Here is a 13,661-nt window from a genome sequence, read left to right as displayed (position 1 = left end):
CAAATCTCATGTGCATGGCACATGCATGGTGGGTGGTGATGGAACTGGGCACACAGCTCCATTTCCACTGGTGGAACAGCCTTCCACGCCGTCCCGCCTCCAGCTCACCCCTGCTCCTAGCTGTTTGAATCAGCAAACACCCCCCATTGGCTGACTGTTGCTATGGCTATACATAAATTCAATTACCTTAACATTCTTCAGATACCTGTACTTGAAGACCCATATTCACAGATTCTTCCAAATACTTGACAATCCTTTTTACACCCATGCAACACAATTGCATTGATGCAGCAGTAAAATGACTCAAAATGCTTACTGTGTCTGGTCCATTGTGACAGATATAATAGGCTCCCTATTGCTGACTGATATATCGCTTTATCACAGGCTTCATTTTCATCCTCAATAAAACTCTTATGAAAATCCGTGCTCATAGGTGTTGGAGCAGTATTACAATCTTTCATGTTATATTTCTCCAACAGCTGTTCAATTTTTTTTCTTTTTTCAGTAAGAACATAACCACCTTTCTCATTTTTTAATATATTTACATTGAGATAATTTTTAGTTTAAATTTCTTCTCTAACTTATTAGCAAATTCCTTTATCTGTGATACATCTTTTGCAATAAAACAAAGATCATCCATAAATGCTAATAGAAGAAGGGGACGCTGTCGGCCATCTGTTTGGGGGCAGCATATCCCACAGAAAGCTGACTCAGAGCACTCGACCGGCGGCAGTGAAAATCCACGGTGGCCACAAGACTAAAAGATTGCTTGATATTTTTTGAGGTTGGGAGATCCAAACACATACAAGCAAACTGCATGCTTCAAATAAGGATTTTTATATTTTGATGGAACATATACAACTGGCATGAATTGATTTCTAGAACAAAATAAGAACAAAAATACTACACCATCACAATATCATAGACATATATGATAGGTTGATATATTTTATTGTGTATGGAAATTATTGAATGATTAACTTGAAAGATACCATACCATGCTACAACATATTGCAAGCCATCAGTGAATTACTTTTCTGGAAATACATTAATATTAGTATTGTAAGCAATAATGTATATTGTCACATATTTTTTGTAGTTTATTTAATTATTAAACGGATTTAACACACATCAACATAAAAAGATTCATTAGCTTTAGCAACATTTTTTATTGTATAGAATAGGACAAAATTTAACCTCTCTGGGCAGCATAGACTACAGCATTAAAGAGGTCAGTGAAAACTGAAATTTCTTAGGTCAAATTCCAAGATAAATTAAACCTTTACAATTTCCATTGATTTTAATAAGAAAAACCTAGATAAGAGCTTAATTATCTGGTTAAAAGCAATAGTTCTTAAAATGCTTGTCTGAGCTATGTCATGCTCTTCATATATTTTTAAATAGTAATTATCTCAAAAACCTTTCTTCAGTCACATTTGTCAAGTGAAAGATGCTAACAGTTTATCATATTGAATAAGTGTAATTTTCTGCATTCATAATTACAGCTTAGTATGTTGCCATGTGTATATAATGTTTATTGTTATTACAGTGCTGAGTTTCAGAATTCCAGTGATTTATGAAGTCTATTGGGAACTGATACGCTTTCAATATAAACATTTCAGTTTTGGTCTAGGCTTATGAAGCAGTATAGTATACATAATTAAATGTAGCTATATTTTATCCCAAAGGAGCAAACTTAAATATGTTTTAGACCCATGTAATAAAGACCTTCTAATTTTAGAGTATATTGTCATCACAGCATAATGCTAACTAAGTTATTGATTAAAACAACATAAAATTTGTCAGGTGCCATAGGTTGATGGATAATTTTAATTCTACACTGTCTTCAAGACAGTTAGATTCCAACAGTTACATATGATTTTTTAAACCTTTTCAGTTATAGATTTTCAGTGAAATATTTATAAAATGATATGAAGATGGTCCTTCAGTAAAAACAAGCATTCTGGCAATTTTTCTTTTAAAATAAATTGAATCCATTGAGAGAGGTGTTTGGACGCATATTTCCACTAGACCATATTCTAAACAAAACTCCTACAAAGGTTCCTCAAACCATTAAAAAATCCTGGTTTTTATTAAGTAACTACTCAGCAATGCATTTGGGAAGACTGTAAATTCAGTGTAGAATTGGTGGTATCCAGTGTTGCAGACTGCAGCAGCTTCTTAAAAGGGCAGGCTCTTATTTTATGACAGTAGCAGCATTGAGTGTGCTCTATATTCTCAATTTATTCTGCCAAGTGGAAAGAAAAATACAGTGAGTATACTCAAAAATACTGAACCTTGAGCAAAGAAATCACATTCTTGATGTTATCCTTGAATAGTTGAGCCATCATTCATGCATCTGAACTTCCAGTAACATAACATATCTTATCATGTTACACAATTAATCAGTTTACAGATTACTACATCTATTTTACCCATCCATTGTGATGGCAGATTATAGCATATGTACCTAGTTTGCCAATCCATAAATGTTTTTGCTAAATTAAGTTTTTTAACCTTTATACAGTACAGTAGTATAAAAGACATAAGATTCTTTGTCATTCATTTTTTGATTCATTTTTGGATTTTATAGTACATTATTGTTTTTAGATAAAGTAAATTGATAAAAGGGTATAGACCGATATCCCTAAATAAGCCAAGCACATGAATGGAATTTATATATAAAGACTGAATAAAATCTCTTTAAAAGTGTCCCAAAGTTGTTTTTTCAAGAGGCAACTGAACTTTTCAGGGGGGGGGGGTGTTGAAGACATTTAGCTTCTCATCCAAGAAGCTTCTTCAACTCTGACAGATGTTTCTTGGATGAGAAGCAAAATGTATTCAAAGAAAAAAATAAGGAAATTGTTGCCTTCTTAAAAAGCTACTTTGGGGCAACCATAACCTGGATGACTGATAATCGTTACAGATTTGATGGAATTTATTTGTTTTTCTACTGCTACCAAACTCTTTCTGGTTTATATTTTTTCTTTTTCATCCCTCCCCCTCACCCCTTAATGTGGCTGTGGTAAACATAACTAGGAAAAACATAGAATAGAATAGAATTCTTTATTGGCCAAGTGTGATTGGATACACAAGGAATTTGGTACAAATGCTCTCAGTGTACATAAAAGAAAATATACATTTGTCAAGAACCATGAGAAACAGCACACTTAATGATTGTTGCTTATTTAATATTTAAAGAAAGAAATGAATTGACTCCTGTCAAACAACTTTGACTGAAAAAGAAAGCTGAATAGTTGAATTGCATGAAAGAACCATACCTTATTGCTATGTAGTGATGTAATTGTCAACACAAGGTACTTAGTGTTGTCTCTTGGCCTGGACTATTAAATCCATCAATCAAATTTTTATTACAATCATCTATACTAATACTTTCACTTGTTAATTTTGGGTAAGTGGCCTGGCCAGTAAAATCTAGCAGTTCTTCAAGAGCCTTCCTATTATTTGATCCATTTTGGTCCAAAGTAATTCCTGGCATCATTTCATTCAATGGTGAAAATTCAGGGATAGATATAAGTTCTTCTTTTGAAACTGGACTGTAGAAAGGAGGGAACGAAAGAATCAAGGTATTGCTGTATATCTTAACATACATACATATGACAATAAAGCTGTCTTCATGTGATTAAAACATGATTTTATCTCACTTATTTTAAAATGGAAGAATAATAGGATAAGATAATATGTGTTAAGTATACAGTTGAAACAAAAAAAAATAGAATATCATGCAAAAGTTAATTTCAGTAATGTAACTTAAAAGGTAAAACTAATATGTGAGAGAGTCATTACACACAAAGCAACATAGTTCAAGCCATGATTTGTCACAATTGTGATGATTATGGGGTACAGCTCAAAGTTTCACCTGTATGTTAAGCCTTGAACTGAAAGAAGCTGCTATCCTAAATTCTTAAGCATTATGATACACTGGAATCTTCTGATGCATAGTATTTATATATTTATTGACATTAAATGCATTTGATATTTTGAATATCAAACATTGATTTTTAGGTGATGGTGGAATTAAAAGAGCAAAAGACAAGGAAGGAATTTATTAACTAAATTAACATGTTTCACTGAAACAAGAATGTTTAAAAGAATCAGTGCCAAGTTGCAGTAACTAACACAGCATAATCAGCTTGTAATATAGCATAATCCTTTAAGAACCTGCCCCGACTAGTCTCTCAGGAAAGTAAGATTCTTGACTCCATGGAGTTGAATCAAAAGAATTTTTGCTGAGTGTGGTTGCAGTAAAGTCAGGTGAAATCTAAAAAAGCCTGTGCAAAATACAAAGCAATTCTTCCACTTCCTGAAATCCAACCCTCCTGACCAGTCCACCAGCAGCCAATGCAACCCAATGCAATAGAGATGGGATTCAGCAGGTTCTGACCAGTTCTAGAGAACTGGTAGAAAAATTTTGAATAGTTCAGAGAACCTGTAAATATCTCCTCTGACTGGCCCCAACCCCATCTATTTTCTGCCTCCTGAGTCCCAGCTGATCGGGGAAAAAATGAGGATTTTGCAGTAACCTTCCCCTGGAGTGGGGAGGGAATGGAGAATTTACAGTATCCTTCCCCTGCCACACCCACCAAGCCAAGCCATGCTCACAAAACCACACCCACAGAACCAGTAATATTTGTTTTAATCCCACCACTGTGCTGCAAGGCTGTTTTGAGAACATGGAGGTGCTAGGCAGATAAATTGCCTCTCAGGGGATGACAGCCTTCGATCCAGGTTGGAATGGTTGGGAGATAGTCTGCTTTGTCTCTGAAGACAACCTCCCCTCCCTAATTCCCAGGCAAATATGACAAAAGCAAAGCATGTGAAAAATGTCAGCAACCAGCCAACCTTCCCACCCACTCCTTCCAACAGAATGGCTGGGTAGGATGTGGACCTGACATGCTGCTCCCTGAACAGCAAGGTTAGTCCTGGAGAAGAAAAGCCCAAACAGGGAGATAAGAAACATAAAACAGGAAAAATGTCATTTAAGTTTGTCAGGATACTGATTATGGAAGTGCTTTAAAAGTTTGACAAAAAGTGTGCAATAGTGTTGATATTCCTGAAGGCATGTGTAATATGGCAAATGATTTAGCTTCACTAGATAAGTGATCAAAGCAATGGAAACTGCTGTTTAATGTTTCCAAATGTAAAATAATGCACTTGGGGAAAAGGAATCCTCAGTCTGAGTAGTGTATTGGCAGTTCTGTGTTAGCAAAAACTTCAAAGAGAAGAATTTAGGGATAGTGATTTCTAACAGTCTCAAAATGGGTGAACAGTGCAGTCAGGCAGTAGGAAAAGCAAGTAGGATGCTACGCTGCATAACTAGAGGCGTAACAAGCAGGAAGAGAGAGATTGTGAATCCCGTTGTATAGAGCACTGGTGAGACCACATTTGGAATACTGTGTTCAGTTCTGGAGACCTCACCTATAAATCCACAGTAACTGAATTTAAACATGCCTGGGATAAACATATATCCATCCTAAGATAAAATACAGGAAATAGTATAAGGGCAGACTAGATGGACCATGAGGTCTTTTTCTGCCGTCAGTCTTCTATGTTTCCATGTTTAGAGGCTTAAACATGGCAAAGGTCAATCCACTCATTCTGAGCGGTTGGAAAATCTTTCCATGCCATCACGTACCCTTCAGTACATGATGGCATGGAAAGATTTTCCAACCGCTCAGAATGAGTGGATTGACCTTTGCCATATTAAAGCCTTATGCTTACAGGAATCTAGGATTTTTTGGATTTCAAAATGCTGTTCCCTCTCAATCATCAGTGACTCAGGACTAGGTGGAAGCTTAGGCCTATGGGAAGAAGTAATTTCAGGTTTCAATAAATAAGTGAAACACAGGATTTACCTGCTGAAGTCTAGCTCTACAGTTACTGGGTTGGTGATGCGCTTAATTGGGCCTACAAACGAGTCCTAATTTCTTTGATGACTGTAGAGACTGGTGGAGTGGTAGATTAATCATCAATTTCAAATGGTTTGTGTTCTTCATGCTTTTTGTCGGCCTGCTTTTTGTCGGCCTGCTTTTAGTAAGCCTCACATGAGTCCATCAGAGCCTTTCTCACTACCACCCATGTATTTTGCAATTGAGTGACCCACTCTTTCAGTGACAATATTGGGAAATCATTGTGTTAAAATCTTCTCCTGAAGCCACTCTAAAAGGAGTGAATTCTGTGCACAAAATTATTATATACTACTTTAGCAAAAGGCAACAGATCAGTACAGTTATCTTGCTGAAAATTGACATAACACCTAAGATACTGTTCCAATACTGAGTTCACACACCCTATTAGTCTCTCTCTCTCTCTCTCTCTCTCTCTCTCTCTCTCTCTCTCTCTCTCTCTCTCTCTCTCTCTCTCTCTCTCTCTCTCTCTGTGTGAATTAAGATACAGTAAGTCCTTGGTCAGTACCAAGCAGGTAAAGGAAAAGTCTCCAAAACTTAGAGGTGAATTACACCCTTCCATCTTAAATGACATGTCCATATAGTCTGTAAACATGATGCAAAAATAGTTTGGCCAAATCGTCTGCTAAGGGAATCTTCTCAAAGGGGACAAACTGCATCTGCTTATAAAATAAATCAGTTATCAATATAACTGTATTTCCTGAACACCAGTACCCCTTTATACAGGTGCTTATGTAGAATCCCATTTATCAACTGCATAAAAACTGCATAAACAGTGCCTTGGAAGCCAAAAGGGTGGATTCTAAACTGGAAGTATCCCAAAGGGCAGTTGAATGCAGTTTTTCACTCATCCCCCTCCCTGATTCTCACATGACAGTAGGCTGCTCACGGGTCCAGCTTAGTGAATATTTTGCTTTTGGTCAAATGGCTAACATGTCCTTCATCAGGGGCTGGGGGTAGATGTTCTCCACAGAAACAGCTTTTCATCTTCTATAATCCACCCACAGAAGAAGCATCACATCCTTCTTTTGACAAAACAGGGCAGGGACTGCTACCCATGATCAGGCCAATTGAATGAACCTGCAGACCTGATTTTTGTCAATAAACACCCACAGTTCATCTAACTTTCTTGGGATCATTCAATATAGCTTCAACTTAGGCAATTTAACCTGAGGTAGGATCTTTATGCAAAGTCATTTGGTCAGTGGGTGAAGGGGTTGTTTGTCTGAACACTTTTTTTCTGAACACCCTTAAACAGGTCGTTGTTCAGCTCATCTTTGAAACAGCTGATGAGGATGTCCTCCAGCCAGCCACTTGAGTTGGCATGCCAGGTCACGGAATTCTTCAGTATACTCTGCCATAATGCTGCAGCCTTGATGGAATTTGGATGTGGACCTTGCTTTGCGGTCTGCTGGGGAGGTATTTGAAATGAAGGGCTGCCATGAAGCGATCAAAGTTTCTCAACTCCACTGCATTCACATTGTGAAGTGTCACTATCCAGTAGGCTGCGACCTCTTGAGCCCCAGGTTATCTTCTCATCTTGGTGCCCTCAGTAGGGAATCTCCAGCCCATATTCTTGCATGTATATCAGAATGTGGGCCAGGAAGAATCCCAATTGTTAGGGGTTCCCATCCAAATTCACAGAAATGGATGAGGTGTTCCAGCTTTTTGCTGTTACTTGGCCAGCTCCTTCTCTCCTTGGTGCTGCCATGGTTTCTATCTATGTTGCTCATCCATCCTCCTTCTCTTTGGGTCTGTTGGGCCTCACAGGTGGCAGCTGTGGCATGTGGCTTGTGTGCCTTCAGTGTTTGGAAGGCACACATCATGAACCATATGACTTACTTCATCAGTATGTTGGCATGACTAGATTCTCCACCTTCCTCCTCCTTGCCTTGGAGTTCTGGCAGCTCCGGTTGCCCTTCTTGCCATCAGCCACCTCAGGTAATGGTCACCCCTCTGGTTCTTCCTTCCCAATCTTCATTCCTTCCAACACTAATGGATTACCTGCATCTCAATGAATCTCCCAGGCTCATGACCTCCTCTGTCCACTTGGAATGTCCTTCTTGGAGGGGGGAAGAAGGAGGAGCTAGATGATGCTTCCCCACAGCACTCAGCTTCTTCCTGGTCACTGCCTTGGGCAGACATCATGTGAACAGTCCCCATGATAGGGCAGTGTGCCTTTCTGGGTTGACCAACTTTGCAGATTGTGCCTAATGTAAGGATCTTCCCCAGCTGGTCCCTCACAAAAGCAAGTCTTGTCTCCATTGAGTTGAATCAAAATAATTTTTACTGATGGAATTGCAGAAAACTCAGGAGAAATATGAAAAAACTCATGTAAAATACAAAACAATTTTTCTGTTTCCCCAAACCCAATCCCGCTGACCAGCGCACCAGCAGCCAATGTAATGCTGCAAGTTTGTTTTGGGAACACTGTGGTGCTAGGCAGGTAACAGTTAACTCTTAGGGCACCCCAGTCTTGAATCCAGGCTGAAACAAGCTGGGAAGGAGTCTGCTCTCTCTCTGAAGATAATCCCCCTCCCTAATTCCCAGGCAATTACAGCAAAAGTATGCAAACAATGCCAGCAGTCATCCTCCCCGCCCAACAGGTCAAATCCAAGCACAGAAAATGAATTGCTACCTTCTTTAAATTACTAATACCATTTCTGATAATGTATTATGTACCTCACATCCATAGACTGAACTTCATCTGTTGACTCATCCAAGCTGTGAGATTTTCCATCCATTGCATCTAGTTGAATAAGGCCCATAAGTGGCTTAAGACCATTAGAAAATACTTCATGAGGAAAAGATTCAGACACAGCACATTCAACACCTTTAGGATTTTTGCAATTTGTTACTCCATTAATTACTGCAAAAAGAATCACATTAGAAAATGTTATTTTAAAAACTTCCAACAAGAAGTTTCCAACTCTCTCAAATCCATCAGGTTTACTCTCATTATTCCATAGAATACTTTATTATATAGTATTCCTGAGTTTGCTAGATAAAATTCAAAGCGGAAATATAAAAGGTACTAAAACAGGCAAGCCTGAAAAATTAAATATATGTCACCAAAGAACTGAATAGATGATACATTTATCATAAGACATCTGATATTATTCCCAGTGAAATTTGAAAGTAAAAGTGGCAGCTTCTCTTTTGAATGTTATTTCTCCATTTCTCTTTTTCACAGTTAATTCTCCTCTGTCTTCTCTTTTACAAAAGGAGAATCTAATAGCAGAAATTTGGCCACTAAGAGTAGATAGACTAGAGTAGATGGGGAAAAAATTGCTGGAGAAAGACAAGCCATTAATTTTAAGTATGTACTTCTTCTGGATTAAAAGCCTTCCAATTTTTCAAAAAGTATTCTCACATAAAAATCTGCTCATATTATATATTTAATACATAAGGACAGGCTTTAAGTTACTGGGGTTCCATATCATCAGCATGTGTTCAATATTTCTTTTTTAAAAACTTAATTTATTGCAAGAGATTTAATTTTCAGGTGAATAAAATGTCAGTTGGTCTTTCCACTAAATTTCAATTGGTAGACCTTATGTAAATCATACATACATTTTCCTACATAAGAGAAATCCCCCACCAAATATATAGATAAACATTACATCAAGCAGGCAATAATTCTTCAAAGTCAATCTTCCCCCATCTAGAGATTCTTGAGGGGTGCAGACTTTAAAACCATATTACCAGCAATTACAATATTGATTGGGCAATTCTGGAAGACAGAGTTTGCATGATTTGAAGGCAGCCAAGTTGAGAAAAGATGTTCTAAACCGACTCTCAAGTTTCTACTAGAACACAGACTATACTTAATAAAGAAATTGCTTTTAATTACCATAAGAAATTACCATAAGTAGCAGGAATTTCTACATTCCTAGCACTCAAACCAACCAGGGTAAATATCTTCCACCTTCTGTAGAAGAATACAATCAGCTGTTTTTCTACAGTGAGCAAAAATATCCTCCAACAGTATGTTCAAAAGCAGTATACAGTGATACCTTGTCTTACGAACTTAATTGGTTCCAGGACGAGGTTCGTAAGGTGGAAAGTTCGTAAGACGAAACAATGTTTCCCATAGGAATCAATGGGAAAGCAATTAATGCGTGCAAGCCCAAAATTCACCCCTTTTGCCAGCCGAAGCACCCGTTTTCGCGCTGGTGGGATTCCCCTGAGGCTCCCCTCCATGGGAAACCCCACCTCTGGACTTCCGTTGCCCGTTTTTGCGATGCTGGGATTCCCCTGCAGCATCGCAAAAACATGGAAGTCCGGAGGTGGGGTTTCCCATGGAGGGGAGCCTCAGGGGAATCCCACCAGTGTGAAAACGGGCACTTCGGCTGGCAACGGAAGTCCCAAGGTGGGGCATTCCAGCGGCGGTGGCGGGTTCGTAAGGTGAAAATAGTTCGGAAGAAGAGTAAAAAAAAATCTTAAACCCCGGGTTCGTATCTCGAAAAGTTCATATGACGAGGGGTTCGTAAAACGAGGTATCACTGTATTTAACTTCTGAGACAGCTTGTTTGGGTATTCGTTCTGAATACAGCTTTGAGAAAACAAGGCAGCATGAAATATCTCATGATCTCAGCCAAGAATGAGACACCTTTCTACAACTTCATACATCTCTGAAGGAGCTAAGCAGTTAAAATGTGAAAATGAATACATAAATAAAAAATTCCTGTTGGAAACAGTGCAAATATAGTGGAAAATATATGTAGTAGCTGCTTTAGCTTTGGGGAAGAGCTATAAAACAGTGCTATAACTATCTGAGGAAAGGCACTTTGTTGCAAAACTGGAGCAGTTTTTAGAGGCTGTGATAAATTATATCAATGCAATTAATAAATAAAAAAGGGCAAAGAAGAAAAATCATGCAAATATCAGTTAACCAAAACAAATGTCTTAGTTAACTATGAAGCTAGGTAAAATCTTATGTGTCTCTAGGACAAATTGAACACTCAATCTGATATCTGCTACTGCAAGACGAAAAATCTGAAGAAATGTTAGATAAATATTTATAAATTATAGAGAGCTGGGACTTCCTGGCATTCCAGGTGTTCCTTAAGTCAAGAAAGTTTGTAACGGCGATAAAAAGTAAACATTGCTTTACTAGATTGTACAACACTTTGGATTGGAAAGAAAAAAAGGTTCTTTAGAGACTGAATGGATGTGCACACAGCACCTGTTGAGTGTTCCTAAACAAAAAACACCTTTATTTGGACCAGATACAGTTGCAAAGAACAGTCACACAGTTCTGGAAGAAGCCATTGTTTCTTTCAGTTGTGAGAAAAATAACATTTTCCCCCTCAAATCCAAAGCACTGCACAGTTTTAAACTATTCTCAGCTATTAAAACATAGCTGAGCCGAGTTTTAGCCATGTCTATAGAACAAAAGCTATAAAATTATCTACCAGTAGGCAAGTCCTTGAACTCTTCATAAAACCATTATATAAGATGTATTTATAAATATTGTTGCTGAGATCTGTTTTAGGCCTCTCAGTTTGGGAGAAAGTAAGCTCTCTTAATAGAATAAATTGTTCTAATAGTGTTACACGAAAGAAAGAAAGGAAAGTCTTGGCTAGGACAAAATAGAAAATTGCCAGACAACTGGGGCCAGGGGCAGAGAGTTTTAATAGCTTCCGCAAAATAAAAAAATACTAAGATTCCTCACTGTAGAGCATCCCCAGTTCTAGTCCTGAGGAACAGAAAAGTTAATTTTCAAACAAGTCAAAGCAGTATAAAATTGTGCCAATCTTACTCTTGGCTTTTGTGATAATACTGCATGACAAGCAAGGTTGCAGATAATATGAAAAAAAAAGTCGTGCGTGGGACCTGATTTTGAGTAATTTCCTTTTTCCTTATTGCAAAAAAGGGAAAGCCTTTTTTTTTACTCTCTCTCTCTCTCTCTCTATCTCTCTGTGTGTTCCTGACTGTGTGTGTGTTTGTATGTAAGATTTAGCTTACATCTAGGTCTAGCTACTCCTGGTACTTACTGCTAACCTTATCTAGTAAGAAGACTAAGTTTCTCTATAATTACCATCACTGCCTCAGCATCTGTAATATTTTATTCCTGCATGAGATAGATAGGGACTTGCTAGGAATAGAAATCCTGCTATACTCAAAGTCAATTAACAAATTAATTAAATGCAGAGAGTTGTGATCATTCCAGATAAGATACATGCCTACTCATATTACTTAAATAATAATGTGCAGACAGAGTCCTGGCTCACTGTGTGGAGGAATAGGGCTGATCTACAATATCTTCCTGATTTAATCAAACTAAAGCAGGAAGAGAGCTACTCTCTGGGTATATCTTTTAGGAAACAGATAGGTATTAGCCCAAACAGGTAGAAAAGAACCAGTTGATCGGTATAGGTAAGCACTGTTTCTTGTGTTCCAAATTTTTACAAAGCATAACTCCTTTGCTTGCCAAATGCCATAAATGTCAGGGACTAATTGAGTTTTTGTTTCTTGTTTAGGTTGGAAATATTACAACAATAGCATCCATTGCCTAAATCAGTGTTTTTCAACCGGTGTGCCGCGGCACACTAGTGTGCCGTGAGATATGGTCAGGTGTGCCGCGAGGCGGCTCCTGCAAGTGGGAGCTCCAGGGCTGAGGCTTCAGCCCTGGAGCTCCCACTTGCAGAAGCCACCCCCCGGCTATTGCCCGCCGCTATTGGTACCCTCCCACGGGAGGCCGGCAAAGGTTGCTTTGAAAGTCGGCCCCCTCGCGCCCATGGCTTCTCGTCGCTAATAGCGGCGGCGGGCAATAGACGGGGAAGGGGCGGCTTCTGCAAGTGGGAGCTCCAGGGCTGAGGCTTCCACTTGTGGCTGTCCCCGCCTGCCCGATCTGTCCTTCTCTTCGGCTTTCTTGGGGCGCGGCTCCTCCCACAGCGGTGGCTGCAGCGGCGCTGGCGATCCGGCCGCTAGCTGCTCTGAGCGCTGTGGGAACGCCCACCCGTCTCACAGTCCTGTCCCGGGCTGTCAGTAAAGGGGCTGCTTCCCATCCCCCTGCCAGCTTGCTCGGAACATTCAAACTAAGGAAAACCTTTGCCGGCCTCCACAGAGAAGAAAGGAAGAGAGAGAACGAGAGAGAGAGAGCAACAGAGAGAGAGAGACAGAAAGAACAAGAGAGAGAAAATAAAAGAGAGAACAAGGGAGAGAGTACAAGAGAGAGAGAGAAAGAAAATAAGAGAACGAGAGAGCAAGAGAGAGAGAGAAATAACAAGAGAGAGAAAGCATGAGAGAGAAAGAAAATAAGAGAGAGAACGAGAGAGAGCAACAGAGAGAGAAAGAACAAGAGAGAAAGCATGAGAGAAAGAAGAGAGAAAGAGAAAGAAAATAAGAGAGAGAACGAGAGAGAAGGAAAGCAAGAGAGAAAAAGAGATAGCAAGAGAAAGAGAAAGCAAGAGAGACAGATAAGGAGAGGAAAGGAGAGAGAAATGAGAACAAAAAGGGGAGAAAAAAGGAGAAATGAGAAAATGATTGAGGCAGAGAATGAGAGGAGAGAGAAACAAGAGAGAGAGGTGATTCTTGAAGCATATGGTAAAAAGCACCCAAATAATAAGAACCCCCCCCCCAGCCCACACCTGTTTTTGAAAAGAATAAAAGAGAAAAAAAAACCCAGCCCTCAACTGGTTTTGGAAATGGTTCCAGTGTGTATACACACACACACATAGGGGGGGGGGGGTGAGAGACAGGGATGGAAAAAGAGGAGAAGTGAGAGGG

General features: G+C 39.0%; 1 protein-coding gene across 5 annotated transcripts in view; it reads right to left on the bottom strand.

The window, feature by feature from the left end:
- Positions 1 to 932: 932 nt before the first annotated feature.
- MAP7D2 (MAP7 domain containing 2) overlaps positions 933 to 13,661 on the bottom strand; it is an 85,005-nt gene continuing 72,276 nt past the window's right edge. For all 5 annotated transcript variants that reach the window (XM_070750619.1, XM_070750618.1, XM_070750621.1 and 2 more), the window contains 3 exons: positions 8,610 to 8,796; positions 3,282 to 3,557; positions 933 to 2,248 (listed from right to left, as the gene is read on the bottom strand). In XM_070750619.1, the coding sequence (XP_070606720.1) occupies positions 3,308 to 3,557; positions 8,610 to 8,796 (437 nt within the window). In that variant the 3' untranslated portion in view covers positions 933 to 2,248; positions 3,282 to 3,307. The remainder of the gene's footprint in view (positions 2,249 to 3,281; positions 3,558 to 8,609; positions 8,797 to 13,661) is intronic.

The sequence above is a fragment of the Erythrolamprus reginae genome, chromosome 4 (genome assembly GCF_031021105.1).
Source record: "Erythrolamprus reginae isolate rEryReg1 chromosome 4, rEryReg1.hap1, whole genome shotgun sequence".
In the NCBI taxonomy this organism is placed as follows: Eukaryota; Metazoa; Chordata; class Lepidosauria; order Squamata; family Dipsadidae; genus Erythrolamprus; species Erythrolamprus reginae.
Note: the sequence above shows the minus strand (reverse complement) of the source record. Positions and strands in the feature narration are given on the sequence as shown.